Below are 26,684 nucleotides of genomic sequence, written 5' to 3'. Positions count from 1 at the left end.
CTAATTATTCATTCCCCTTACACAACATTGTAAGTATTTTGATTTAAATCACACTCATGAATGTCTGTGCTGACAAGGTCTGAGGGACATTTCTTTCTCTGCCTTTCTCACTCCATCAGACTGTAGAGGGGGGTGTAACATCTCAGACATCACACACCTCACTAAAGTGTATGGCTTCACTGAGTGGGAAAAACAAGGTTTTCTCCTTGGTATCACAGAAACACTGAAGACGTACAGGTGTGAAGTAATTGTGGCAAAAAGTACCCTTTTTTTGTTGAAAGTGCTTGGAAAGGAAATGCTGCCCAGGAGATGTGGGCAGTGCACAGCCCCAGTGCAGCAGCCATGGCATGTGGTTCTCTGCCCAGGCTCACAAGCCTTGCTCAAATCTCTTGCCAATGCAAGCAATTTACAGCTTCTACACTGCTGTTGGCTCACAGCTGTACATTAAGACAGCAGAGTATTTGCCACAGAGTCCTGCCCAGAGGGGCATCTTTGGTACCCCAACCACAACACTGCAAAGAGACGCAGCAGCACCAGTGTCCAGGGGCCCGGGTGGGCTGGGAATGATCCACTGGCATGATGAGTCAGGGGCAAGACCAATATGGAAACACTGGAATTATCTTGCTGCCAAGGCTCAACCCTCAGAGCAGTGGTGCCAAGGTGCTGCACTTCCCAAGTGGAAGCTGACTTTGTGGCCATGGTGGCAGCAGTGACCACCTTTCTGCCTGGTGGTGAGCACACCCTAGTGAGAGGTCTCAGAGAAGTGGCTTCACTAAGGAGGCAACTGCTGCAGAGTGAATCCCAGCACAAGACCCCCCATCCTCCCTGTGCCCACCAGTTCATGCCAGGCCCCTTTGTTCCTGAGAGCTGGGCCACAGCTGCTTCTCTCCACACAAACCCTGAGCACAGCTCACTGCAGGGTGTGCACACAGAGGGATAGGGATGACACTGCAACACGTTTGACTCTGACCAAATGGCCTGGCTGTCTGAGCACCCATTCCTGACCCATCCCTTAGCCCACACTACTCTCCAAGGATGTTTGGCACTTATTGTAAAAACAGGTTTCTGATGGGCTATGACAAGTTCTCAGCTTATTGCAGATGCCCTGAATTGGATAAACATAGAGAAATGCTTAAGTTTGTGACACAAACATACAGTCTCATGCCTCCAGGCCACTGAGACCCAGATGGAACCAGATCATATGCATGGCAAATGCAGCCAGACTCCTCTGGCAGGGCCTATATCTCTGAGAAACATGGACAGAAGTTGGTCTTGTGCCATCAGCCTTGGAATTAGGGTGCACATCTGAGTCTTTTTTCATCAGTGTGGATTTGCCTGATATTTCCTGCTCCTAAGTGTTCTGAGATTCTGTGTCAGGATCTTGCCGCAGTCCAGGGCAGGGGTAAGGCATGGATGGGAGCTTTTCCTGTCCATTTCCTTTCTCTGTTATAGACTGAGTTTTCCATATGCTTTTTTTCTTGTAGAAGGAATAGGAGCACCTGCTTCAGCTAGGAGCTCCTGGAAGACTTTAAGTCCTCTGGAATCCAGTATGTCACTTCTCACATGGTAAGCCTAGCCATAGGATCAAACAAAGACAACATTGCAGCAGCAAACACCAATTTACATCAGATTCAGCAGAGGTGTTAGGAAGTGTGCAGAATTTGACAGCTAAAAAAAGAACTTCAGGCCAGGTAATGAAAAAAATTTCTTCTCATACTTTATGAATATTCATACATGAATGCACATGCACTTGTTATGACCACTCATGCTTCTCCTGCTTATCCTCATTTCCTTGCCCACCAAGTTATCTGTCTAGCCCAACAGTTTCCTTTTCTCAGACAACCCAGTCCTTTTCTCCTGCCTCATCTTTCAGTCTGCCTATTTTAGCTTTTCCATTTTTTACCATTCCAGTGATTCCAGTTCTCAACTCTCAACCAGATCTGCCCTGAGTCATAGTCTTTTCACTGCTGTGTGGCAATAACAGGGAGGACAGAGCACTAAGAGCAAAGGGATCAGTCTTGCTATTTCCCCATCATACATCAAAAGTTTCTTGTCCTTCAGAGGAACAGCACTACAGCATGAAAGCAACCCCGCAGATGTACAATTTACAGTGGAAAGTCAAGCACCACCACAGCAGGAAAAGCCAAAATGTAGGTTGTGGGAGCAGCAGTCACTTGGCCAGGTGTGTGTGGGTGTTGAGACCCGTGCATTGCACCCTGGCCCCAGGAGCACACTCTGGTCTTTCTCAGAGGGCTCTTTCCTCCCTCAGGTATCAGCATTCACACTGCTGTGCTAGTAAGTGGCTTTTTATTTTGCTTTCTTGTGGTAATTCAGCGTGTGGCTCTGTGACACATTTTCTGCATATTAGTCCAAGCCTGCTCTGAAGATAGCCTTTTTTAACTCCCTCCTGAGCTTTTCTGTGGCGTTTATCAATGTGGTACTTGTGTGCCTCCTAAATGCTCATTCCTTTACTGCCATAGCATGACTGTGAGAGTTGGTTTTCTTTTAATTTTCATTTTGCATGCGGAGAGCTGAAACTCAGTGAGATTAGGGTACAAGTATTACTCTAATAGGGTCCCCAGTGCTGAAGTATTTTCCAGAACCGTCAGCCTTAAATGGCAGCTTGTGTGTTCAAAGCACATGCCCCATGGATTTCTTTTGCAGGCAAGTGCTGAGTATTTCTGGAAATTAGACCCCAAAGTCTATAGCTTGACAGGTTGAAAATAAGCAATGTGCAATCCCACTATCTGTGTGAAATTCAGCTTAAGCTACTTGCCAGGCTGACACGGGGTCAGGGGGAGAGGGAGAGCAGGATCTGCTTCTCAAGGGTTGCACCCAACAGACTGAACCTGGCCTCCATCAGCCATTTGCTTGCCCACCAAGTGTGTGTCCTAGCCCATCTGCTTCCAGTCCTTTGTGCCTGCTTCATCTTTCAGTCTGCCCTGTGGCTCCCATCCCAGCGACACAAGTCTCCAGAACCCCAGATGGGTTCACCACTAAATCCTCTTCTCTCCAATTCCCCTGCCACCAGCAGGGAGGATGAAGCCCTGCGAGCATAAGATGTCAGTCTTCAAAATCCTGGCTCCATGTCTTGCCATAGATTGGCCTAGTGCAGGGACAACAGTAATCACAAGTAAAAGTGGTAATTACAAAAGCCCTCTACACCCCATGGCCTGGGCAGGAGATGCACATTTTGAGCACTGAACCGTCAACCCAAGCTGAACAAGTTTATTTATGTTGGGAGGCCAAGCTAAAGCGTGAGGCAATCTGTGGGGCCATTAAATGCTAAAATTAAATATGTTTCTACAGGGCATGTGTGAATTGCCCTTTCAAAGGCTTGTAACTCAGCCAGATGTAGGTGGATTTTTCACAGGACAGCAAAAGACATAAGCAGTGTAAAACCATTTGTTTTATTAAGTGTCATGTCTCTAATCTAAACTACTAAACTTTTGGCAAATTTATAGCCAGTTGAAGACATAATTTACAACACAATATTTTAGGCAACCTGAACAGCACTGGTTCTGCCTTTCCCACCTCTAGCCTGTGCTTGTGCAGCCATGCACTGGGAATTGAGTGCTGCAAACAGATGAAATGAAACCCACACTGTCAATGACCCCAGAGAGCAACTGATTTCCTGCCTCGTCCCAGGGCACCCCCAATACCAAGCTACCCATCCCTCCTGTTCTTAGTTCAGCTGTGGCTTTGCAACTCACTTGGCTTGTCCTGCTATTCCTGAGGATATTCTGCAACATCTCCCTTGCAGCCTCCCTAGGACTTGCTAATGTGCCTGATCCACCAGTTGCTTTCCATTTCTTTCCGATGTATTCACTGGATTCTGTTTAAAAGTTATAAAACTGTTCAATAGCTAACACTCTATTTTCCTAGATAATGCTTACATTACATGATATGCATGCCCCTGGGGCACCAGCTTAACTACCAATATGTGTCTCATTCATTATCTGTGTATGTGGGAAGCATTTCTGCAGAAGCATTCAGAAATTCTCCTTTATTTGAAATAATTTATAATAAAATAGGGAATGCAAGCCTTGCATTGTAGGTCTCATATATTATAGAGCTATTTTATCACAAGTTTTTCCCTTTTACTCCAACACAAGTAGAAATGCACCCCAGCTACAAGCAGAGCAACCCAGGTGCCATCCATGGGCAGTGGGAAGTGTTCACACATTTTCATACTGATTTTTATTTGCTGGTATTTTACTACTTCTGCAGTAAATTGGTGCTGACTGTGAACCGGCATAAAACATGACCCATAAAAGCAGAAACATATGGTGAAGGAACATTAAGGTCATGCTAAGGATAACAACTAGAAAGGTCTGCCTTGCACAGCCCAGCTGGGCATATGGAGAAACAAGTCTGAATAAATAAAAACCTTACATAAGTCACCCCCATGAACGGCCCCTTTTGGTTCTAAAGCTGTTCCAGTCGGCATTAGTGTGGACCAGTTGTAATATCCTTCCTTCTGGAAGCAGGATCCCATTTCTGAGAAACAGCAATTAGTTTCAGCAGTGAATTCATTTGAATATCTGGGCTTTTGAAAATACACACATCAGGAGGCAATAATGGCTAAATCCTCATCTGTACTTTAAAATCCTTTCACTCTAATCTGGGACATAAAAATCCACATGCTTTAACTCAGCATCACAGGGCAATGGGGCAATGCATTCCAACAGGCTTTTTCCACTGCATTTTCAAAATTCATAATATGGGGGCTTTTGGTGAACCACTAGTCAGGCCATTGAGTCTTTAGGTGCTCAAATCCTTTAGGAAACAGCCTCAAGTTTTGCCAGGAGAGTTTTAAATTAGAAATTAGGATAAAATTTCTACACTGAAGGGATTGTAAACATTGGAACAGGCTTCCCAGGGAAGTGTTGGAGACACCATTCCCTGGAGGTATTTAAAACATATTTAGGGACAAGGTTTAATGGTAGGCTTGGGCAAACACTGGACTTGATGATCTTAAAGTTATTTTCCAACCTAAATTGTTCTACAGTTCTGTGATTCTTTAAGTTTTTATTTTACAGCAGAAAAACGTAATGGTGTCTTAATGCACAGATTGTACATGTTCATAATTAGGGTGCTTGGCTCTACTTTAAAAGTTTTTCCTTAACTCTGAATTTACAGAGTCTCTGATAAGCTGGACTTGGTGCAAGTAATGCTCTTGCAACCTCTATTATACAAAGAGTAATTTTTAACCCCAAATTTCAATAAAGTTATCATTAATTAAATTTTGATTAAATGAGTTTGATGAAACAACCCATGTTATTTAGGCAGAATATAGATATAGCTGTCAGGTAACATTTTCTTTGTCTGCAAGGCAATCTTAAATTGCAGTAGGTTTTCAAACCTGTTTGCACTGGCAGCAGGTTAAAAGCTAGTGCTCTTTTGATGCCTGGGAGGGCAGAGAAGGAACATTCAGCTCCCAAGCTGTGCTGGGTGCCTGTGCAGGGAACAAGCAAAGGCAGAGAACAGTCTTCATCACTTGGACTGAAGATCAAGTTCAGACATCAAGAAGTGACCCAGATGCAGCTGAGGAAGGGCAGTTCTTGTGAAGAAAAGTGAGTCACAGAGAGAGAACATGGTGCTGCAGCTTACTTGTTGCTGCTGGACCTGAGTGCAAGAGCAAGGGTGACACTGGAGAATAAAGGAAACTTCAAAGAACACAGCTCTTTCACATCTTCCCCTGTCACTGGATCCATCCCATCTGGGGATGTTCACCCACTGTTTTCAGGTACCCAAATAGCTACAGACGTGGATCTCCTACTGTTGGGAAAATGGGGCTAAAATTTGTGCCCTATTGGCACAGTGATATGCTGAGAGCAGTCTCTGACTCTTTAACTGCTAGGCTTAACCATCCACCATAACTCTTCTTAAACTGCACACCCAGATAAAGCCTCCAGCTGTTCCCAAAAACAACACCTCATCAACAAAAGCCAGCATGAATGCCTCAGGCAGATGCTTTTGTGTGAGCTCCTTGTTGACTAAAGGCCCCTTTCTGACCATCAGAGATCGCAGAAAACTTGGCCACAACTGAATGGGAGGTGATATTCTTCTCTGTGATCCAAATTTTTGCACCATTTGCATTGCTCTGAAATCACAAAGCTCTTAAGTGCCAGGATCCCTGCATGGATGCAGACCCTTCAGAAAAGATGCCCCAAGATAGGGGAAGGGTCTGTGGCCACTGCTGCTCCCAGGACTGTCTAATGGATGCAGTCAGGCTCTCAGATTAAACTAAGTTTGCTATATTAATGCTGGTTTGCATGTTTACTACCTTGCCCATTTCAGACTTCACTGAGCTGAATCTTAATAAACATATATCCTGAATGGATTTTTATTATTGTTGCTTCCCCCTCCCCTCCCCCCAGTCATTAAGACTCATTATGTGGAGTCATCAGCTGTTTTGCTTTGTTTCCCATCTGCTCATACAGTACTTGGGATCCTAGATAATACTGTGTATGGGAGTGCCATTTCCACTCCTTTGGTTTTGCTCCTGTGGGACTTCATGCGGCCACTGGTGGAAAAATTGCAACGGTCTTGATTAAAGATTTTTCATATTATATATAGACACTTGTCAAATCTCAAAATTTTCAAGATCATGTCACTGACTAGAGTCAGTGTTAGTCCTTCTCTACAAGGATTTTCAATCCCTTCCCCATCTACAACACCTGCATTCTCTGAAGTCAACAAGGGCTCTTTCTCGAGAGCAAATCTTGTGCCAGTTCAAGTCACAGGGAAAACCACCCCTGCCTCTGACTGGGAAGAAAATAACACTCTGGTTCCATTGCTGTTAAATGAAGCAGAAATTGGAATCTAATGAGACTTTGCTATGCAAGTTTAATCTCCTGTAGCCCCTTTGCATTACTCTTTCACTCCTGTATCAGTTAGATTTTCGTACTGGCACGCTGTTTCTGGCCTCTGATGACTAGCAAACCAACTCTGGATTTGCAGCCAAGGTATACCTTGATCAACTTACACCCATTTGATCTCATTTCTAATGCCTAAATTGTCCTTTCTCTCAAATACTTGTTCTCTCTTCCCAGATTTTATTCTCTTCAAATCCATTTCAACCTTCACTCTCTGAAGCTAAACAAACCACTGTCTTCTATAGTTTCTTGCTGGAAAAATATTCACTCTGCTTTCCTCATCCTCCCCCCAGTTCTAGGTGAACTTGTTTCAATTCACGTGCACCTGCAGTGGTGACAGGAGCCAAAGCACTGCTGTCAGCCCTAAATCTGACCTACAGGCAGGTACCTGCTCCAGCTTCAGCCCCTCTCACTGCTGCTTGGTGCCTCAATTTTTCCTGCTCTGCATTTGGAGATTTATTTTAGTTCTCAGTTTGGTCCCAGGTATATCTTGAAAATTGCCTCCTTCTGCCCCTCTGCATTCATTTGCTAATATAGGTTATGTGGCTACAACAGTATATCGGTCAGTTATTCTCCGATTCCATTTCCTGCCACTTTTCTTCCGGATCTATAATTCATATCTTGATTTCTCAGCCTCTCAGCTACTAAATTTGCCAGACACTATTTTTGGAGTAGGTGCCAAGGGTGAGCTTCTCTCCAGGTGCATAGGATGGTGGCATTTCATTTCACAGGGACACTTCTCTGTGGTCACAGTGCACTCAGCTGTTATAGCAGCACTGATCTCACAGAATCCAGATGTTTTCTCAAAGATTCCAGATGCTTTAACAATTTGCTGGTCCAGTGGCAGCTTTAGCAAGGATGGGCTTGCATGGCTTTACAGCAAGTGGTCACAGAGCCAGGAGGGGCTGCAGCTCTGCACTTTGTCATGCAGCAGGACAGTGCCACAGCAGGGAACAACTTCTGTGATTTCAGCCTCCCAGGTAAATCCAAGTCTCATAAGCACTGTCCTCCCCCACAGCTGGTTACTGGGCAGGTAAACCTGCAGTGATATCTGGGAAGTCAAAGAGGAAAGGTCCCATAATTGCTCAGCCTTAATTGCAGAAACCCAAGAAGGTTCAGTCTTTTAATATTTGCCCCTTTCAGTGGAACATGACTGCTAAAGAAAAAGTCAGTGACCTTGACCTTTATTTTTCGTTAAACCAATCATTTCATCAGAGAAACACAAAATTAACATGTTACCTAAGAATGTATGCCATGAAAGGAGGAGCAGAGGAGAGAATTTCAATAAAACTAGAAATTGTTTTAATAAGGGAAAGAAATGATAGAACAATTGTGAAGGAATAATATTTAAGATGAAGAATTATGTTAGAAGATCACCTATGCCTATTGCAAACTTCTCTGGAGTATCCAGGAATCTCAGTCATAGCCTGAGTTTCTCATTGTGTTAGAGATATATGAACCTAAAGAGGCAAGGAGGGATATAAAGACAGATAATGCTTTAGAAGTAGCATTAGAAGTAGCAGGTAGAAGTCTGGAGACCTTTTAAGATGCCTTAGATATAAATCTGGTCCAAAAAAACCTAATAAAGCACACAATCATGCTTTCTAAACATAGGCTTTTACCTGTGCTTGGCCCAAACCATAATTCCAGGAGAAGAATAAAAGCAAATACTCATAGGAGAAAATCTGTTGAAGCTGTGAACTTTTCACCTTTAACAGCAAGTAACGACCACGGGGTGCAAGATCAGATGGTTGACTTAACCACCGAGTAACGAAATTAGGTTAAAAGTTAGATCTGGTCTGCCCAGAGGCAACATGACAAATTAGATTCATCCACTCCCTGTATTTGTATTAGTGCACTTTTTTATTAGTGAACAGATTATAAAAGAAGGCTTTGCCTCAAGGCAGGGTTTTCTGGCACTGAACTAATTTTCAAGCCGAGGTTTCCCCCCTGAGGGCACAATAAGACCCTCCCTTCTTTGCAGCCAAGGATCAGATTCTCAGCAAATATTTACCCGTGAACAGCTCTCAAAACCTGCAGATTTCTTTCTATAAAGCTACATAAATGGAGATATATTTTAGTAATAATGATATATTTAGTATTTTTCTAAAATAATACAGTGTGTTTCACTGACATATAAATATTTTTAATATTTTTTAAAAATAAATTGGTTTAAACTCAACTCTCTGGAGCAGGCTTTGTAAACTCATGCTGGCTCCTGGCCTTGGCTGGTGGTCAGTAGTAAGAACTGCTGACAGTGCAGGTGGCCACCCCTCTTCTTGACAAGGCTGTGGCTCACAGCCCTGAAAGTCTTGTGGCCCTGTGAGCTCTTGAATTTGGTCATAAGTGTTAGTGTTTCCAGCACGAAACCTCACTTTGCAGACACAGCCGCATGGCATCCTTCTGACCTGGAAGGGAGCCGTGAATCGAGAATGCATTTCCTTTTCCTCTGAAGATGAAAGACTTTCAAAATTAAGTGCATGACATTATGGCTTGTCTGTGTTGTCAGCTTTGATTTTGCTGTGACAGAATGATGGCCGCTCCCTGTCACGGAGAGTGACGCTGTGCCTGTGAGCACTGCACTCATCAAGTGGCAGCAGCGAGGAAAGCACCGCTGCAATCTGCATGGAAAGCAGTTTTGTGGAGCGGGATGCCCAGGGTGAGGCAAGTGCAGATGTTACACAGGGGAGCCTACATGGCCATGGCTCACTGCAGCTGCTGTTGGCTGAGCCATACCAACCACAGCTCTGTGCCAGAAATCCCATTTCCTGACCCCATCCCTACAATCAGTCCAGACTACTGAGAGCAACACTCCCCAGAGGTGTCCTTTTGAGCATTCAGAGCTGAATGTACAATCACTACAACAAAAATAAGAGCATTTAAAAGAGAAGCTCTGCAGCTGCCTTTGCAGGGCTCTGCACAGCAAGCGGGAGCAGAAGCAGAGGGAGAAGACCAACTCCTTTTCCCTTTAGAGGGCAGTGGTGTTCATCGTACAAAAGCTGCTTTTTCAAGGAGGTAAATCCCTCATCAATAACAGCCGGGTCAGCAGCAGCAGAGCAGAGGCGAGGAATCGGGATCAGCGCTGAAGTGATGCCGCTGGATGCGCTGCACCGTGCAGGACAGCATCTCACCCTGATGCACTTTCTGTAATGCTCCGTGCAGGGGCTCATTAATTTCCCCTCATTTTCATGCACAGTAATCAGACAAGTAATTACGGTTCCACCGAGAGGCTTTCTTTCTCCCACCACACCATGAGCACAGCCCAGAGTGAAGTGCTCCTTACCGTCAACGTTTGCCAAATTGCAGCATCTTATTATAAATACATATTATAATATTGGCTTTTCGCAAATATTAAAATAGATACTATATGTATCATGTTAAAAATAAATTTGCTACAGTTTTTATTAGATATAGTGGTGAAACAGCTAATGTAGTTATGCTTGTAGTAATTGAACTACCTGCTTAGTTAGGATAAAATCCAGTGAACGCCTAATAAAGACCCTACAACTTTCAGCACCTACCGTCTGGAAAAAGTATAAACCAAAGACCAAACCGGAAAAAAGAATAAAAATGGACTAAAACCACAGCCAAAAAATGCGCATGCTCTAAAAAGGCAGCTCCGAGGAGGAGCCATACTAAACAGTTCTTAGAACATGTAAACTAGTTTGGGGAAAAGTTTAAATATGCATAGTAGTTTATGAATATGCAGCAGGGTAATGCAATAGAAAAGCTGTGTAAAGAGGGTGTCCCAGGCAGCAGGTGTGCTCTTGGCTGAATGCCAAGCATCCGCCGATAATGCTTTACTTTATCATCTTTATCTCTCATTGTCCTTTATTAAACTTTTAAATTTTACCAGGAGAGTGAACCTCATTCTTCACAATCTCTTTGAGCCAGACGAGCCCTTCCGGTGAGATTTATACCAAACCTGTTCAGAGAGCCCAGTAAGAGCTGATTTGGGAGGCGGTACTCACCTCTTCATGGGTTTGGGTGAGGCCTCCCGCTCCAGGTTGGAGGACGCGTGCTTGACGTGCATGGCGTTGTAGGAGGTGTGGGTGTACTCGTTCTCATCGCTGTAGTCGGGACCCAGCAGCGTTCGAGCCCACGTCCCCATGTCATAGGGAGGCAGGGTCCCCCCAAATTCAGAGGGCAGGCATTCAGGGTGTATTAGCTGGTGAAGGCTGTTCAGGTTGTTGCCATGAAGAAAGATCTTTAAGAGACAAAAAAGAAAGTTCAAAGTCATCACCGACGCGTTATTTCATTAGGTACGATAAAAGCAGCGCTAATGAGGCGTGGAGTGTCATTATTTGACGCTGCAGTTTCAGGTGGGAATTTCAAAAGCTCTCAGGGCTGACTCAGTTGGCAGAAGAGAGGGGATTAACTTTGGGGTGGGCAGCTGAAGAATTAGGCTGGCACTACAAACACTTCTGAAAACTGCGATTTGCTTGCTTTTTGGCACATGACAATTTCCGTTTCTTAAGTACCACATCAGGAGAAGAAGTCAGGAATTATGACTGATTATTGCTACTGTAAGAGGATAGAGGCTTACATGAAGAGCAGTGAGAAGAAAAGGGTGACAATGGAGCTTACTGAAAGCACGCATAAAAAGTAGGACTTCAGCATCTGAGAGGGTCACTAGCCCTGCACCCCAGGACAGATATTTCCAGGGGTGTATCAGGCTGTGTCACCACTCGGTGCTGCTTCAGCAACACTTGTTTCTCTAATCTTTGCTTTCAGGTGGGTCCTACCCTTGTCCTGCCTAGTCAGACCCAGCTCAGAGTGGGCTCTGAGTGATTATTCAGCTGTTGTTTGACAGACTGCAGAGAACAAATGGTTGGGATGACTGCAGAACCACCAATTCACTTGGGTTTCAGTGGAGAAGATCTGCCTCTTCTGCAGTGTGAGCAAGCAGCCTTCAGCATGTGTACTTTTTGTGGAAGCAAGTGAGTTACCATCATGTGAAAACAGTCACCCTGCTGAAGGAATGAAACAGGAATTTTTACTTCCACAAAAAGAGTTGAACTGAAGTTTCCCTCACTTGCAAGTAACTTCAGCCAGGCCTGATAATCCCTCCACATTGCCAATTCTCTCTATCCCTGAGCGTGTCCCAGTAAAATGTATCCATGCTTTGTTAGTGATAACAGATTTCTGGTCTCTGGCTGAGTTATTCATTCAATCCAGACCATTCCAAACTCTAATTTTTAATAACAGCAGTGATTTTCTTATACCATATGGAAAATGCAGAGAGAAAAACTAGAAAACAGGCAGAACAGGCAGCTCCTTGGAAAATCCAGGTCTGCAGGTTCCTCCTCACCCCCACCCCCATCTAATTACCCTTTTCCTTGTCTTGTCTTTGAGGAACGGTTTGATTAGCGTGTACAGGGCATGGATGTACCAGGGCTGATTGACAAAATGGACTCCTCCAAAACGTGCAGGAAAGCTGTCCTATAGAAAGAAAGAAAGGAAGGCAGTTAAGAGATGCAGTGCTTTACTCCGGCAGTCAATAGGATGAAAGTCGGAGGAAAAATCTGTCTCTTTGCATCTGCAAACGAGCACTGGGCTTGCTGGGAGGGGGCAGGAGGGAAATGGAAAAACAAAAAAGATGCCTGTAAGCGTTTGTATCAGTTTCCTCTGTGTACAGAGGCAGTCCCTTCGCCCCCTCCACACACTGACACATCAATTGCCGATGAGAGGCTGAAGATTTAAAGTCGGGTCTCCAGCCACTTCTCATGAACATTTTTAAACTCCGTCAGGGCATCTGACTGGGCCGGCCTGGGAAGTGAGAGGGGCTTGATGAGCACCGCTCCCTCGAGGGGAAGCTTTCTAATTTCTCATTGTGCAGCGCAAGGCAAGCCCCCGGTTCCCACGCACATCGCTGCTCAGAGCTCACCTTTTCACCCCTCGGCCTCCCTGCCTCCCCCTGCTAAAATCATCATGACAATGGCTGACCTTTCGGGGTGAGCAAGCAGCGTGTTACAGGGAGGAGGATGGGTGGGAAACGCTGATGAGCGAAGGTGTGGGGAGAGCGCACCATGCCAGCGCCATGGAAACTGCCGGGGCCGCGCTCGCTGCCGCTGCCGGGCTCGGCACCGGCACCCCGGGCATTGTTAACATGCAGGCAGCGTCCCACCCTGCTCCGGCACGCCGAAGAGAACAGGAGGTGCTGCCTGGCGTCTCTTTAAAGGTTATTGTGCGTTATGAAGGGTATTTTGTACCTACGATCTTATCTAACAAACGTCAGTCAAGGAAGAGGCTGGGAATTTTTTTTTTTTTTTTCGCGTGGCATAAATAATGGGACGACCGCTGCTCCTGTGTGCAAATACGCTTCCAAAGGGAGGAGAGGAGCCTGTCTCTCCGCTGTGAAGGGAGATTCTGATGAAGCCGTCCTCATCCTGTGTGTGCTTCCAACCCCTACAGCTCAGCGTGAAAAGCAGAATATAATCAGGTCTGTTCCTTCAGGGCTTTGGCTCTGGGACCCAGGCAGGTTCCTTCCCCCCACAATTAGCACAGGGTATCCTGGGGCTTTCTCTCCTTCCTCCCGAGCATCAGAGATTGAGCACAGCTGGTGCGAATACGGGGTGGATTTGTGAGATGATATGAAACAATCCTCTTATACACCTGCTCCGCAGAGCTCCTGTGCTGCTTCAAGGTCAATTTCCCCCCCAGATTTAGCGATATGTATGCATACACCACCTCCTGCCACCCAGTGCAGATCATCAGGACTCTCCATACTCTTTAGCCATGGATTGCCCTGGCAGTCATCTAAAACCATTCTAGGATAATGAGCCACAAGCTCATTGTGAGCAGCTTGTGAACAGCCACAAGCACTAAGTGATATCTTTTTCTTTTGCTATACAGTGGAATAAGCTGCTTCCACCTCAGACAGGTCAGTTGACCTGAAATCACTACAAATCTGCATATTGGATATACTGTGAAGGACTATTGGGTAATCAGGCCAGCACACAGGAGGACAAGCAGTGTAAACATCACAGGTGATCCCATTATAAATTCCAGTAAATGATGAATTGAGCTTTTGAGACCCCACCTGGCCTGGGATTCTTAGCCCAAGGAAGATGTTAATCTGTTAGAGTGAGTCCAGAGGAAAGCCAAAAAGATGATCAGAGGAATAGAGCACCTTTCCTACAAAAACAGGCTGAGAGAGTTGGGGAAGGCTCCAGGGAGACCTCATTGCAGCCTTCCAGTACCTCAAGGAGGTTTATAAAAAAGAGGGAGAGGGACTTCTTATCTGGGCAGATAGTGTCAGGACCAGGTGTTAAACTGAAAGAAGGGTGGTTTAGATGAGATGTTAGGAAGAAATGATTTCCTTAGAGGGTACTGAAATAGAAAAAAATGTGGATGCCCCATTCCTGAAAGTGGTCAAGGCCAGGTTTAATGGGGTCCTGAACAACCTGATTTAGTGAATGGCATCCCTGCCCGTGGCACAGGGATTTGAACTAGATGGCTTTTAAGGTCCTTTCCAACCCTAACCATTCTATTATTCTGTTCAGTGATTCTATGATTCTATAATTCTCTTTGAGAATGGCATATGTTGTGTTGGGGTATTAATTTTCAATAAAGAAGAGTGTATTTCCACTACTTTTCATGAGAGTTTAGGATGCAGATGTGACTGAGATAAAGTACTGCAGTGCTGCACATTGCAGTGACTTCAACTGATTGATGAGAAATTGGTGCAGAGAGTCTGAGCCCGACTAGAAAAACACATGGACTGACAGAAGTGTGAAGCCCAAAGTGATTTTCTACCATGTGATAACCTGAAATTGTGTTTTATAGCAGACTAGAGCCATAAAATGCCCATCTCATGTAAAATTCACAAATTCAGTTGCCTTTCTTATACATGGGAATGAAGATTTTAAGATTTGGAGCTTTTCACAGATTATTCTTAAAAAAACCAAACCTAAGACAAACTGGAATGTTCCATATTTGCCTTTATTTGTTTATTTGTTTATTTATTTATTTATTACTAATTCTATATTTGTCAAGCTGGCTGCCACCCCACAAGCTGTATCTAGAAGGAAGAAGTTTCGGACACCTTTGCTCTTTGGGGATAAATTGCCACAGTTGTTCCCAGGCTGTACTGTAGCAGCTAATGTCAGTGTAGAAAATCCAATCTGAGTCTGAAGAATAGGAAAGTAAAGAAATGAAAGATTGGAAGCAGGGGAATAACTCTAAGGCACAGAGATTTATATTGACCTGAAAAAGAAAAATTGTTTTGCCTTCTTGCTGGAATGCACAAATTATATTATTCGTAATTTTTAGTAAGAAACATCAACCAGCCTTCATTTTCAAGGGGGAACATGTATTTTTTAGAACACATTGACCAGCTTTAACAATACCCAGAAAGGCCCAAATACTGAGAATTATAGGAACCTACCAGAGGTTTAAGCTGGGAGCCTGCCTCTAGAATAAAAGGAGCAAGATGCACTTTCCTATATAGAAAATTAATTTTATGTCCACCCAACATGGATTGTTGAGTCTATAAATTAGATTCTATCTCACACATCTGTGTTATAGGAAATCCCTTAATATAACAATTTTATTTCAAGGCAATTGCTTTCTTTTAATTTTGAAGGGACACCCAAAAGTGCACAAAGACCCTTGAAAAGGAAACAACAGTCAGAAAAAAACCCAACAACCAAAGAACATTTTTTATGTGTGTAACTTTCTGGTAAATTTTGTTCCTTGCCCTATTAAGCACATTAAGTTCAATTTGACCTTCATCCCTCAGTCCACCTGCATTTGTAAGGCTGTCAATTAGAACAAGGACAAAGACTTTTTAAAAAAAAACTCAAAGAAATTTGATATGGGAATCATCCAGACACTGTTTGGAACTGCAACATACTAATTTTGTATAAGTCCCTAATTAGAGCAGAGCTGTCTTGGAAAGAAAAGCTCCTGTCTGGAGGTCTGCCTTGTGCAGTCCAGGAAGATGTATGAGACATTTCCCACACCCCACTTAAAGTCTCTGCTGCTTTCCCTGGGGCAAGGGGAAAGTAGCTGAAATTGATTTTCTGCTGAAGAGCTTATGCTTTTAGGAATTCTCTTTTGATTTCTCATGTCTTGTGGTTCCTTGGGAAGGTATATTTTATAATGAGGTACATTTTTTGGAGTCTACTGTGAAATGGACTCTGGGATCATGGAGCCTTTTCTTAACCTGATTCCTTGTCAAAAATACCCAATCCTGAGGATATACTTGGGGTTTATTTCAATGTTATAAATTAAATATAGTACACATGAATTGGTCTAATTATTTTTGGGCACTACTGTCTTCTCCTCTGAAAACAAGGCTGGGCATATTAGCACGTTGCTCAGCAATGAAATTGCAGAGTAAATAAACACATCCAGTCCTAATCAAGCTAACCTGCTCTCTGCTCAAGCAAGGTCAGCCCAGAGCACATGGCACAGGATTGTGTCCAGATGATTCTCGAGATCTTCAGTGAGGGAGACTCCACAATCTCTCTGGGCAGTCTGTTCCAGTGCTCATACTGGAGCATAGTAAAGAAGTTCTTCCTCATGTTTAGGTGGAACTTCCCATGCATCAGTTTTTACCCATTCCCTCTTGCCCTATTGAACTTGCTGAGGAAGCATCTGCCCCTTCATTTGAGTCATTGATGAATAAGTTAAACTGAAAAACTGAACCTTGTGGGACACCAGGTTGACCAGCTTGACCCTGTGATATTAATTATGGCCCTCTGGGATCTGCCTTTGAGCCAGTTCTCAATCCACCTCACTGTACACTCACTCAATCCACACTTGAGTGAAAGAACTCCAGATATCTTCTTGGACAGCTAGGTCACCCCTCAGTCAGACCAGGCTGTCTTTACTGGGCTTAAATTGATCTACAATAAGGAATATATTTAACAATGCTGCAGTGGCACCTTCCCAGAGCAGTATGGGCAAACTGAGAGAGAAAATACATGGAGTATGAGTTGATTTAATGAAACTAGGGCCATTGATGGGCCTATTCTTTTGCCTGATTCCTCTTTGTTTTGCTTTATATATTTGTTTCACTTTATATATTTGTTTCTTTGCTGTTTTCAGTTATTCTCTTTATCATACCTAAAGAGAGAGTAATGAACACAGTGGAGCTGCCACAGACCCCCCAGATCCATGCAGGCTTCAATGCATCTTTTGTTCCAGATAGAAGAAGTGTCTCCAAGCTTGCAAGTCAGAGCAAAATGTTATGGGGATCATCATTTCTCAGACCTCCTGAGAAGAAAAATTTTTGAACAGAGCCTGGAACTAAAAACCTTTGGTACATAATATTCCATTAAATAACTCAGGAAGGGTGCTTGAAAGCTATGAGGTTGATTAGAGACAATTGTTCTTTCTTTCTGCCTGTTCTTGCCATGCCAACATCTATTTCTTTTGGCATGGGTATGCATCAGAAACCTTTTACTATGGCGTTGTTTGGAACTGCCTGAAAGCTAAAAATCAACATGATTTTCCAGCATCTCCTCACACCAAAGTGTGATAGGAACGCAAAGCCATCTTTGGAATATGAAAAATAGGAATGAATCCAACCTGATACTCAAGGTAATTCCGTTCAAACTACATGAATTGTTATCATAGACCAAAGCCCTGAGCTCAAAATCCATATTACAGCATATTTCTAGGTTACAGAACATCTGAATTTTGAGAAATAAGCATTTTTAAAATGCTTTCATACCCTTTACCCTTTCTAATCAGGAAACCAAGCACACATCCCAGTGAACTTCTATCTCAGCAATACTTGCCAGTTTACTATAAATCCAAAAGTAATTCTCCTTGAAAGAAAATAATTGCCCCCAGATTCAGGAAGATATCAGTCATAAACAAAACTGTTTAAAGTGACAGGTCATGTAAACAGAGAATAAAACCAGCATCTTCATGCCTGTGCACTTACATAATCAGTCCCTGAGGTGGATTAAAGCTCCCAGAGATCGTATTAATAGTTCAGGGATATTTTATTAATAGTTCAGTGATAGTTTCTCCATGGAGAATTTCCACGAGTGTGTGATTTTAATGGATTGGCACAATAAGGGAAGGAGGATTTCTGCTCTTCAGCTCTTCAGCTTCAGATCCAAATTCAGCCTTTTAAAGAGTGACAGTGCTTGAAAGTTGTTGAACCCTGATTTTGGGATCAACAACCAAGATGTTGGATAGGCTCTGTCCATCAACAACCTGCTCCTGAGCATGTTTGAATGAATTCCATGTAATGCCCTAGGTATGGACAGTGGGCTGTTGAGTAGGGAATGCTAGGCAAGAAGGCAAAGTTTCCACCCATTGGGACAGCCTCAGCTTCTAGTTTTAATGCAGCTCCTAAGGGGTGGATGTTTAGTTTGGCAGGAGGCAGTGAGAGGCAGGACCAGGGCCATGAGGACAACTCTGTAAGTGTTCCCTGGGGCTGCAGGAGCTGGGGCTGCTCTTCCTCACCCTCTGCAGTGCCTGCACTGATCCCAGGCACGTTTCCAATCTCCACCCTGACAAGTTGCTTGTCCTTCTGTTATCTCTTTTTGCTCCCCTGTGTTTTTGAAGAGATGGGAATGCAAAATTAATGTTGCCAGTGGCAATAATTGCAAATCGTTTGTTTCTACCTTAGCATGCCCTCAGAGTACACAGGGCTTGAAAATAGCTGCAGAGTAGGGGAAATCCAGTAAAAAAAAGGCATTAGTGCTAGCAGTATGGCAATCCTGACCTGCTTGAATACGACCGTAAAAAGAATTCTTGCAATCGTGAAGAATTAATTGATTTTGGGTAAGCTGTGACTGTAACTGCACACGCCAAAATGCTCTCTTTTCTTTGAAGCACATAATAGCAAAGGATTGGAGCAAAATCACGTGAAATTGTGAGTTCTTGGTTTATTTTTACATCTCATGCCCACATATGTAGATGAGGATGCTCTGAAGTACTTCTGTCAGAAAAGCAGAACTGAAAAATGAACACTGGGATACATTCTCCTAAACATTTTTCATTATGTTTATCTCTCCTGCTACACTCAGTAACTTTTAAAATTCAGTCATTTGCAGTGGGTTTCTCCCAGTCAGTATTGCACACTAGTGAGGTCCTACAGAGCATCTGTTCATGGGTGTTGGCAGATGGCACCAATAAATCAGGTTATAGAACACAGATTTGCTCAGTAAACTTTGATTTGTCCTGATAGAATCATGCTGTCATGTCATCTGGTCTAACAAAATAAGTTGTAACCTTCGGGCAAAAGGGGGATTTCTTCACTACCTTTTTGCAAGAAACCCTTTACTGAACCAGCTCAGAATAATTTAGGAACAGAAAATTTCCCAGAAGCAGTAACTCTGTTGGATTGACACCATGTCCTGGTGCTATTTTTTTCCTTCGCATGTACCCCTCTTTTATACACTAAAGGTACAGAGTAAGGGTCCCTCCAGAAACAAAAAAAAACCCCAAAAAATAGATTAATAAATTATATTGATAGAGAAGCAGCAGGTTCATTCAGAGAGTTGGTTGAAGAGGTTCACAAGGAAGAAAGGAATTCAAAATGCGATTAAAAACTAAAACTGAGAGCACTGAAACACTAGTTTGGAGGTAGCCCATGCATGTGTGCAGGTGCAACCCTGCAGTTTGTTCTAGCTTAGGTCATTTTAGGTAAGGCCAGATCAGGATGCTTCTGGTGGAGCAAGAAGAGTGACAGTCACCACTAAGCTAAGGAGGGGTGGTCTGGGTCACAGGCAGCGTAGGAAGACACATGAATTAGCTGGGGGCTATTTTTAAGAGTCAGTTTAGGAACTTGGTTTGATCTTTGCAATTCCAGCAAACCAGGCTACGTTGTCTCCAGTGTTCTGATTTTTGGTGTAAACTATCTCAGAAACCTGTTTGTACTCAGCTTTCCTAATGCAGGGTGACTGCAAGCTGAGCTGCTTCTATTCCTGTATCTCCCTGAATGTGAACGTCTGAAATTAGTTGTGGGGGAAGGAAAAAGCAGCAGGAAGATCATCAAAGCTGAAAGCAGTTTTGGGCTTAATTAGAAATGGCAAAACGTGCTGGGCACAGAGCAAGCCTGGCCTGGAGACCTGCTGGGTGAGCGCAGGTGCTGCTGGCTGCAGTGTGTGACCACAGGTTGGCAGGGATGTGTCACATTCCCTGCCACACAAGGGTGACCCCTGAGCTTTGGCTGCCCATCAGACATCATCACCACAATAAAGTCCCCGTGCAAGCTTTGCTGAGAGAAGTGACCTCCCTCCAGTCCTTTCCCCCTCACCCCGGGAGATAAAGTGGTGTGTTTTAACTCCACTTGAGCTGTTGGTGGGTGTCTGTGGGTCTGAGCTGCTCTCAGTTTTGGGGGTGTGTAGGTTTCTTTTGTAGACAGATTTTAATGCAGGGCATTCTGAAGTAAAATACCCACCAGCGGAATGAGCATTTCCATCAAAGAAAGTAACAGTGAGCATTAACACAGCTTTAACGAAGGAGTGTCCTAATTCCCTAGCACCTGGAAAAGAAGCTACCCAGGAGCACTGGGGTTGAAAATTTGGCATTGAAATCTCAACACAAAAAATGTTCTATTTTTAATATAAACTTTTTGAAAAAGAATAGAGAGAATAGGGATCTTTTTTAAAGTAATTTTTTAGAGTTAAGCTTTAAACAAAATTAATTAGTAACATTAACCACTGTAGTAGAGAACACCGCTGTTTTCTTTAGCTGATCTTATTTCAAGCTCTCTCCTAGCTATTTTTATTTCCATAGACAGGCCTTGCACTGATCCTGAAGGGCAGTAGATCTGTGGGACACTGTGATTGAAAGCACAGGGAGTGAAGGAGTTAGGGCAAAGTAGATGGCACTGAGGTAAATCCAGTAGCATTTAAAAGGCTGTTGAAAGGAGTGAGTTGAGTGCATGCAAAGTCAGTCATGAAAAGCATAACATACAGCACCTTATTTCTTGTCCAGTACTGAGATTTTAAGCAAAAATCTCTATACAGAGACTGTCTCTTTAGATGTGCATTGTTATGCTGAGACTCTCTACATTGTCTATGCAAAACATTTATTCTATATTTTTTCATTGCATATATATATATGACAGACACACACACACACATATATGTATATACACTTGCTCTCTGCCCTATTTCTGCCCACAAAAATAGCTGTGTTTGAGCAAAGGACAATGAAGGCCAAACTGCCATGGTGAGGACAAATGCCCACAGCATTAGTTAAAGTCAGCCAAAGAAAAGCAATTAAAAAGGTCTTGTGGCACTCTCATTGCTTCTCAGGAGACCTATTGACTTTGCAGAGAAGCTTTTCATCTTTGCCCATGGAAGCACCAAGGTATTAAATAGAATTCCTAAAGTCTCATTACACTTGTGATTGAAAGCTGATGATGGAGAAAAGGAGATTTTGTTTTTTATAGTGCTAGGCAACCTATTTGGTGCTGAACAGAAGTCTGTTCTAGCCTGGCTTGAACAGTGCATGGAATCATCTTAAAAGCAGCATGGAAAGGAGATTATAAACTATCATTGTGATGAGATTATAACCTAGCATGGTCAGAAGGAAATTATCAAGCAATTTTTTTATTTGACTAACTAGAACATCATATTTAATGGAAATTATTCCTTTTCCAGTAAATATCTTTGCATCTAGCAGTAAGTTAAACAATCCTTTGTGTTGACTGCTCTGTACAAGTCCTTGTACGTATCACAGGCTCTTAGCACTTATTTTCTCAGAGCTATCTGTTAAACAAGAGAAAGATTCCTGTCTCATTACACTAAGAATTTTGTATTTTACTCTAATTTGTTTGAGATGGAAACCTCATTTTAAAATTGAAGGTTTCCCTTCACCTAGCACTTCCACAACCTCTCTTTAAAACAATTTTTGTGGTCCCTGTCAGCTTCGACAAATGTCCCATGGTGATAAATGGTGAAGATATTTTTTCAATTTTTTAGTCTCTTTCAACAGGAGTATGTGAATATATGTGTGTGTGTGTGTGTGTGTGTGTGTGTATGGGCAAACCCCATGAGCTGCTTTGATGTAAAGGGAGTCAAAATGCTAAATGCCTGAGCAGTGGGGGAGACTCAGCTCTTGGTGGGTGTATTATGAGGCAACTCACACTGATAAACACCTGATACCAGCAACACCTTTGCCTCATATACAGCCTCTTATTCTTCAGACCAATAGAAGCCTGAGGAAAAAACCCCCACCCTTTTATTTTTTGCATGATTCAGTCTCTGTCCTTGTTCCACTCTCTGAGTGAAATTGCTTTGCTGTCTTATCCTTTCATGCTGAAGGGAAAATTGTTTTGTGTATTTGTATTTCACAAAGTCCCACATAGTCACCAGACTGATTTAACAGGAGCAGACCAATGTGTCAGGTCTGCAATAAAATATAATCTCTTTGTGTCTGCCCTTTTGTGATCTCTTTCTCTCTATACTTTTTTTTTAATAACAGAGCAGTGCCTTGGTAATGAGAAACTTGACCATAATTTAATGTCCTTGAAATAAGTTTTGATAATAAAAATACATGAGTGATGTTAAAAATACATGTGGAAAGATTTAAAGATACGTTGTGGAAAATATATCTTTAGGAAAGCTATTTTTACAATATGAGACTGCAATTCAAGTTTCATGACATGCTCAACAACATGCATTTAAGAAATGAGTTATGATGACCATTTTCTTCATTTCATTTATTCCATTTATGAAGAGCCTTGTACTATGCACTACAAAGAACTGATGTTTTTTCACTGATGTTTTTCCCCCATGGTTATAAAAGCAGGTATTGCTAATAGCACCACCAATAGTTAAGATTTTCAAAATTATTGCAACTTTGCTGTACTTACACATTTTGGGCCCAAAAATTTCAACAGGGAGCCAGACATATTTTTATGGGAACAATGTTGGAGGCTGGGGGTGGGGTGACAGTTTCTCCATGGGCTTGCAGAGAAAAATATTTTTTTCTGCACTTCAAAATATTTCTATGATTATTGGAGGGTGGAGATTTAAATCTCAGAGCTTTTGGAGCATGGACCCAACCTTTCACAAAAGGCTTTCCTGGCACCTGTGGCTTTAATGACACAGGGAGGATTTGCAACTCTGTGTATGTGTATGTCCAAACTCACTCAAGGAATTGTGGAGGCTGTTTCATAAGCTGGCAAGTCACAGTGATCCCCTCTTGCCTTAAAAGCTGTGATCAGTCAAAATTCTTGGAGTGCATTAGCAGTGTTCACCCAGCAGGGAGAGAGGCTGCAGCCCAACCCGCGGGTGGGAGGTGGAGCTCTCTCTGCTGTGGTTTCTCCCAGAGATGTCATAAAGTACTGGTGTAGTCAGGGCTCCCTGAAGCTCTGCTTTGATACTCAGATTTTTCCTTTCCTGAGTGCGTGACTTTGCCATTTCAATGTTCTTTTTGTGCTGTGTTCACCACCTAAAGCAATGCTAGGCAACAGTCAGTGTTGCTCATTGCATAATCACTCAGAATCAGGGCTTTTGTCAGCTTGGCAGCATTAAATGTCACATAAACTTTGTACTCTTTGCTACATGAAATACAAGCCTATACTCTCTGCAACAGCTCTCTCATTTCCACAACACATCCTCCATTCAGTTCACACTTTTTGTTCCTCACTACCTGGCTTTACTGCCACCTTAAATCTGACTACAAAACAACTTTAAGAGATAGCAGTAGAAAAATGCTTTCTGATGTCTGTGTAGGTGCAAGAAAAGCAGAGCATTAATGTATGCAGTTTCTCAGTCTTTCCAGTATCATTAGCCAAGCATGGATATCAGACTGTGGACAAATTACCAGGTCACTGTTCAGCCTTTTGGCATCCTGCATATTATTTGCTCCCATTACAGACCCTAACAAGAGCAGTCTGAGGGTTACCAGTGAATTTTATTGCCTGGGTAGTACTTGCACTGCCTTTGCCAAAAGGTTATTCTAAATTGTATTTTCAGGCACCACAGCATCAGTCTGCAAGCTCATGATTGCTCACCCTCTGGTTCTACTCCTTAAAAATTTGCTCTGATCATTTTTTTTCAGGGCTGAGAGCAGGGAAAAAAATTCTCTGAGTTTGCTAAAACTGCAGTTCACAGGAAGGTGTGACCCTGTTTCTTAGCCACCTCAGATTAAAAAACCATACACATTTTCATTCTCTTCTTTCTTTTCACATTGGGTTAAAGTCACACATTAAGTACTGCTACATGAAGCCTTAAATGAATTAAGTTTTTTCCATCCACATACTGGAGTATCCTTTGTTATATCTCTGGAGATCATTAAATTTGCTAGGTAGGTACAGGACAGTCTGTCTGTACCTTCTTCTTTGGAGCTTTCTATGGGAATAAAACAGAGAGTACAATGGAACCGATAAAGGGGCCTGATATCTTAGGCCTGATCAAGCAGAAATTGTGGGAGGGATAGACACAGATAAATGCTCCCTGAGCAAGAAATGATCAAGAAACACAAGTTGTGAAACTTTGTGATAAGATAATGTTGCCTGGTGGCATGATGTCATGAAGAATGTATAACCAATGGGGAATTGTTACCAAAAGTAGAACCTTATATAAGTGCCATACAAGTAAAACCCTATATAAATGCCTTGTATACTCAATAAAATCCGCTTCTGATCCAAACTCAGATATCCTCATTTCTCAATCACTAATAGCTTCCCATCGAGAGCTCTTCCCACCTAATTGCAGGCAGCAGACTATCCTCCTTATTAAACTGCCAGCACTGGGTACCTGTGGAAATTTGCAAATTACTTGGTGTCATTAACCTTGACTTTAGCATGACTTTAGGCACAGTGGCATGCATTGTCCTCCAGCAAATTTAAGAGATTTTGTTTGGAGTGGTAGTGCTTAGCTCTAATTTCAAACTTTGCCCCGCTTTAAGCTATGAATGGGATCTGATCTTCCAAACTTACTCCATGATTGTGTGGTGTTTCATATGTTAAGGTATATGTGCATGTCAAGTTGTCAGGCTGTTCCTGCCCTGTCATGTTCCACACTTACTGTTGACTGATCACTGGTTACTCAGGGCTTTGGGTTACAGCTTCCATTTAAAGCAGAATTTTATCATCTTTATAATGTGACTCAGAATCTATTATAGAAATGGGCAGGAAGGTAAGGCTTATTTATTATCTGCTTTGCTGCAAAACCCATATTATGACCATAAATGACAGCAATAAACAAAAGAAAATAACCTATTCAGACCAGAAGAAAATCTGTATCACTAACTCCCTGCATTGAACAGTTGTTCCAAGAATGAAGGATTTCCTTGTTATTAGGAATGTGCCAGGTGAAGAGAAGTTTCAGAAAAGCTGCATTCTCTATTAGCTGCTACAGAATGTTGCACTTGTGCAATGCATATTAATCCCACTTACGTCCATCAACTCAATTAAAATCTCTCTATTATTGAAATCTATAACTGGCACAGAAAGGTATCCCAGCTTAGTAAAGAGTGTTCATTTATGCTGTTCACTGGACAGCTCTCCAGTAGTGCTAGGTGATTTCTGGAAGGAAGCAAAAAACTTTTGCAGAATATCCATAAATCTAAAAACATTTGGAGATGACAACCAAGGCTAGTGTTTGTCTGTAAGAGTTAGTGAGAAGCTAAGAGTATTACTGGATGTTTGCAGATGCTTAATCTGGGTGGGTTTTTTTTTTGTTTGGGTTTTTTTTGTTTGTTTTTTTGTTTTTTTTTGGGTTTGTTTGTTTGTTTGTTTGGGTTTTTTGTATTTTTTTTTGCAATGGCACACTTTTATTATATATATTGTAATGTGCATGTACAGTACATCTTTGCACAAAAATTGAAGATAATGTCCACGGACAACACACTTACAATACAGAGGCTACATTAATATATTTCCCCCACTTCTGTCAGGATCTGTCTGGGAAAGTCGGTACACCACTTATTGGTAATTGGTACCATCACATCAGCCTCAAAATCTTAAGAATAAAAAAGTTAACAATTTTTTTTTTTGTATTCCCAAATTGTCTCCCCTAGGTTCTATGTTGTTTCAATTTTTTAGTTGCATCTTAGGTGCACTGTGTTGTACAGCCTGGGACATCTCTTAAATAGGTTCTGCTGTTTGAACTGACTGAGTTGTGAAGGGGTTCAGACTATGAAAGTCTGCTCAGTGTGAAATCTAGAACTGCATACAGCAAATTCTTAACTCAAGGTGATTATTGAACAATTGATTTTCTCAATAATAAACAGCAGGAAAATATCCTAACAGAAAAAATAGAGAAGTTAAACAACTTGTCAACATCAAAACTCTTTCAGACCAGAGAAATAGTTGAAGTAGTTTACCCAGTACTTCAGTCTGTGTCCATAAAACAGAAGTGCCACTGTTAGCTTGATTTCTGACAGAAAAGTTGTGAAGTACCTTGATGGTTGAAATTATTTTTGGGAAAAGAAGGTTTATTATGAAAAATTGTAACACCAATTTAAGCACTACAGTCAAGATAAAGGGAAACATCAAATGTTTGTTTTCAAACAAACAATATGAGTAAGATAGTAAAAATAAAATTATGGCTGTGATTTATGGAAAGGTAATAAAATTTTAAAATTTTTGGAATTCAGTTTGTGATAAAATCACGGATTCTGGGAAAAATTATTCAAGAAAGTGTGTACTGAAACACCCAGAATTTACTTAAAACAAAGAATTTGAGGGACCTGCCTGAAATTTGAGAAGGTTAAAAGCTGCTTTAATGTTGTGGACATGAAAATACACCCAAGATTTTTCTTTGAATGAGACTGAGGCAGGAAAGCATAACACCAGCAGAGTGGGAATCCACAGAACCCACGATGGAGAAACCAGGGTGGACAAACAACCCCTGCAAGATATCTGCTGTT

At 42.4% G+C, this 26,684-nt stretch overlaps 1 protein-coding gene across 1 annotated transcript in view; it reads right to left on the bottom strand.

Annotated features, from left to right (window-relative positions):
* The window catches only part of CLVS1 (clavesin 1), a 101,959-nt gene that overhangs the window by 8,204 nt on the left and 67,071 nt on the right, over window positions 1-26,684 (bottom strand). The window contains exons 4-5 of the mRNA XM_014873063.2: window positions 12,213-12,323; window positions 10,853-11,088 (exon numbers count right to left, since the gene is read on the bottom strand). Of these exons, the coding sequence (XP_014728549.2) occupies window positions 10,853-11,088; window positions 12,213-12,323 (347 nt within the window). The remainder of the gene's footprint in view (window positions 1-10,852; window positions 11,089-12,212; window positions 12,324-26,684) is intronic.

The sequence above is a fragment of the Sturnus vulgaris genome, chromosome 1 (assembly GCF_052056855.1).
Source record: "Sturnus vulgaris isolate bStuVul1 chromosome 1, bStuVul1.hap1, whole genome shotgun sequence".
NCBI classification, from domain to species: Eukaryota; Metazoa; Chordata; class Aves; order Passeriformes; family Sturnidae; genus Sturnus; species Sturnus vulgaris.
This window is presented reverse-complemented; position numbering and strand designations above follow the sequence as displayed.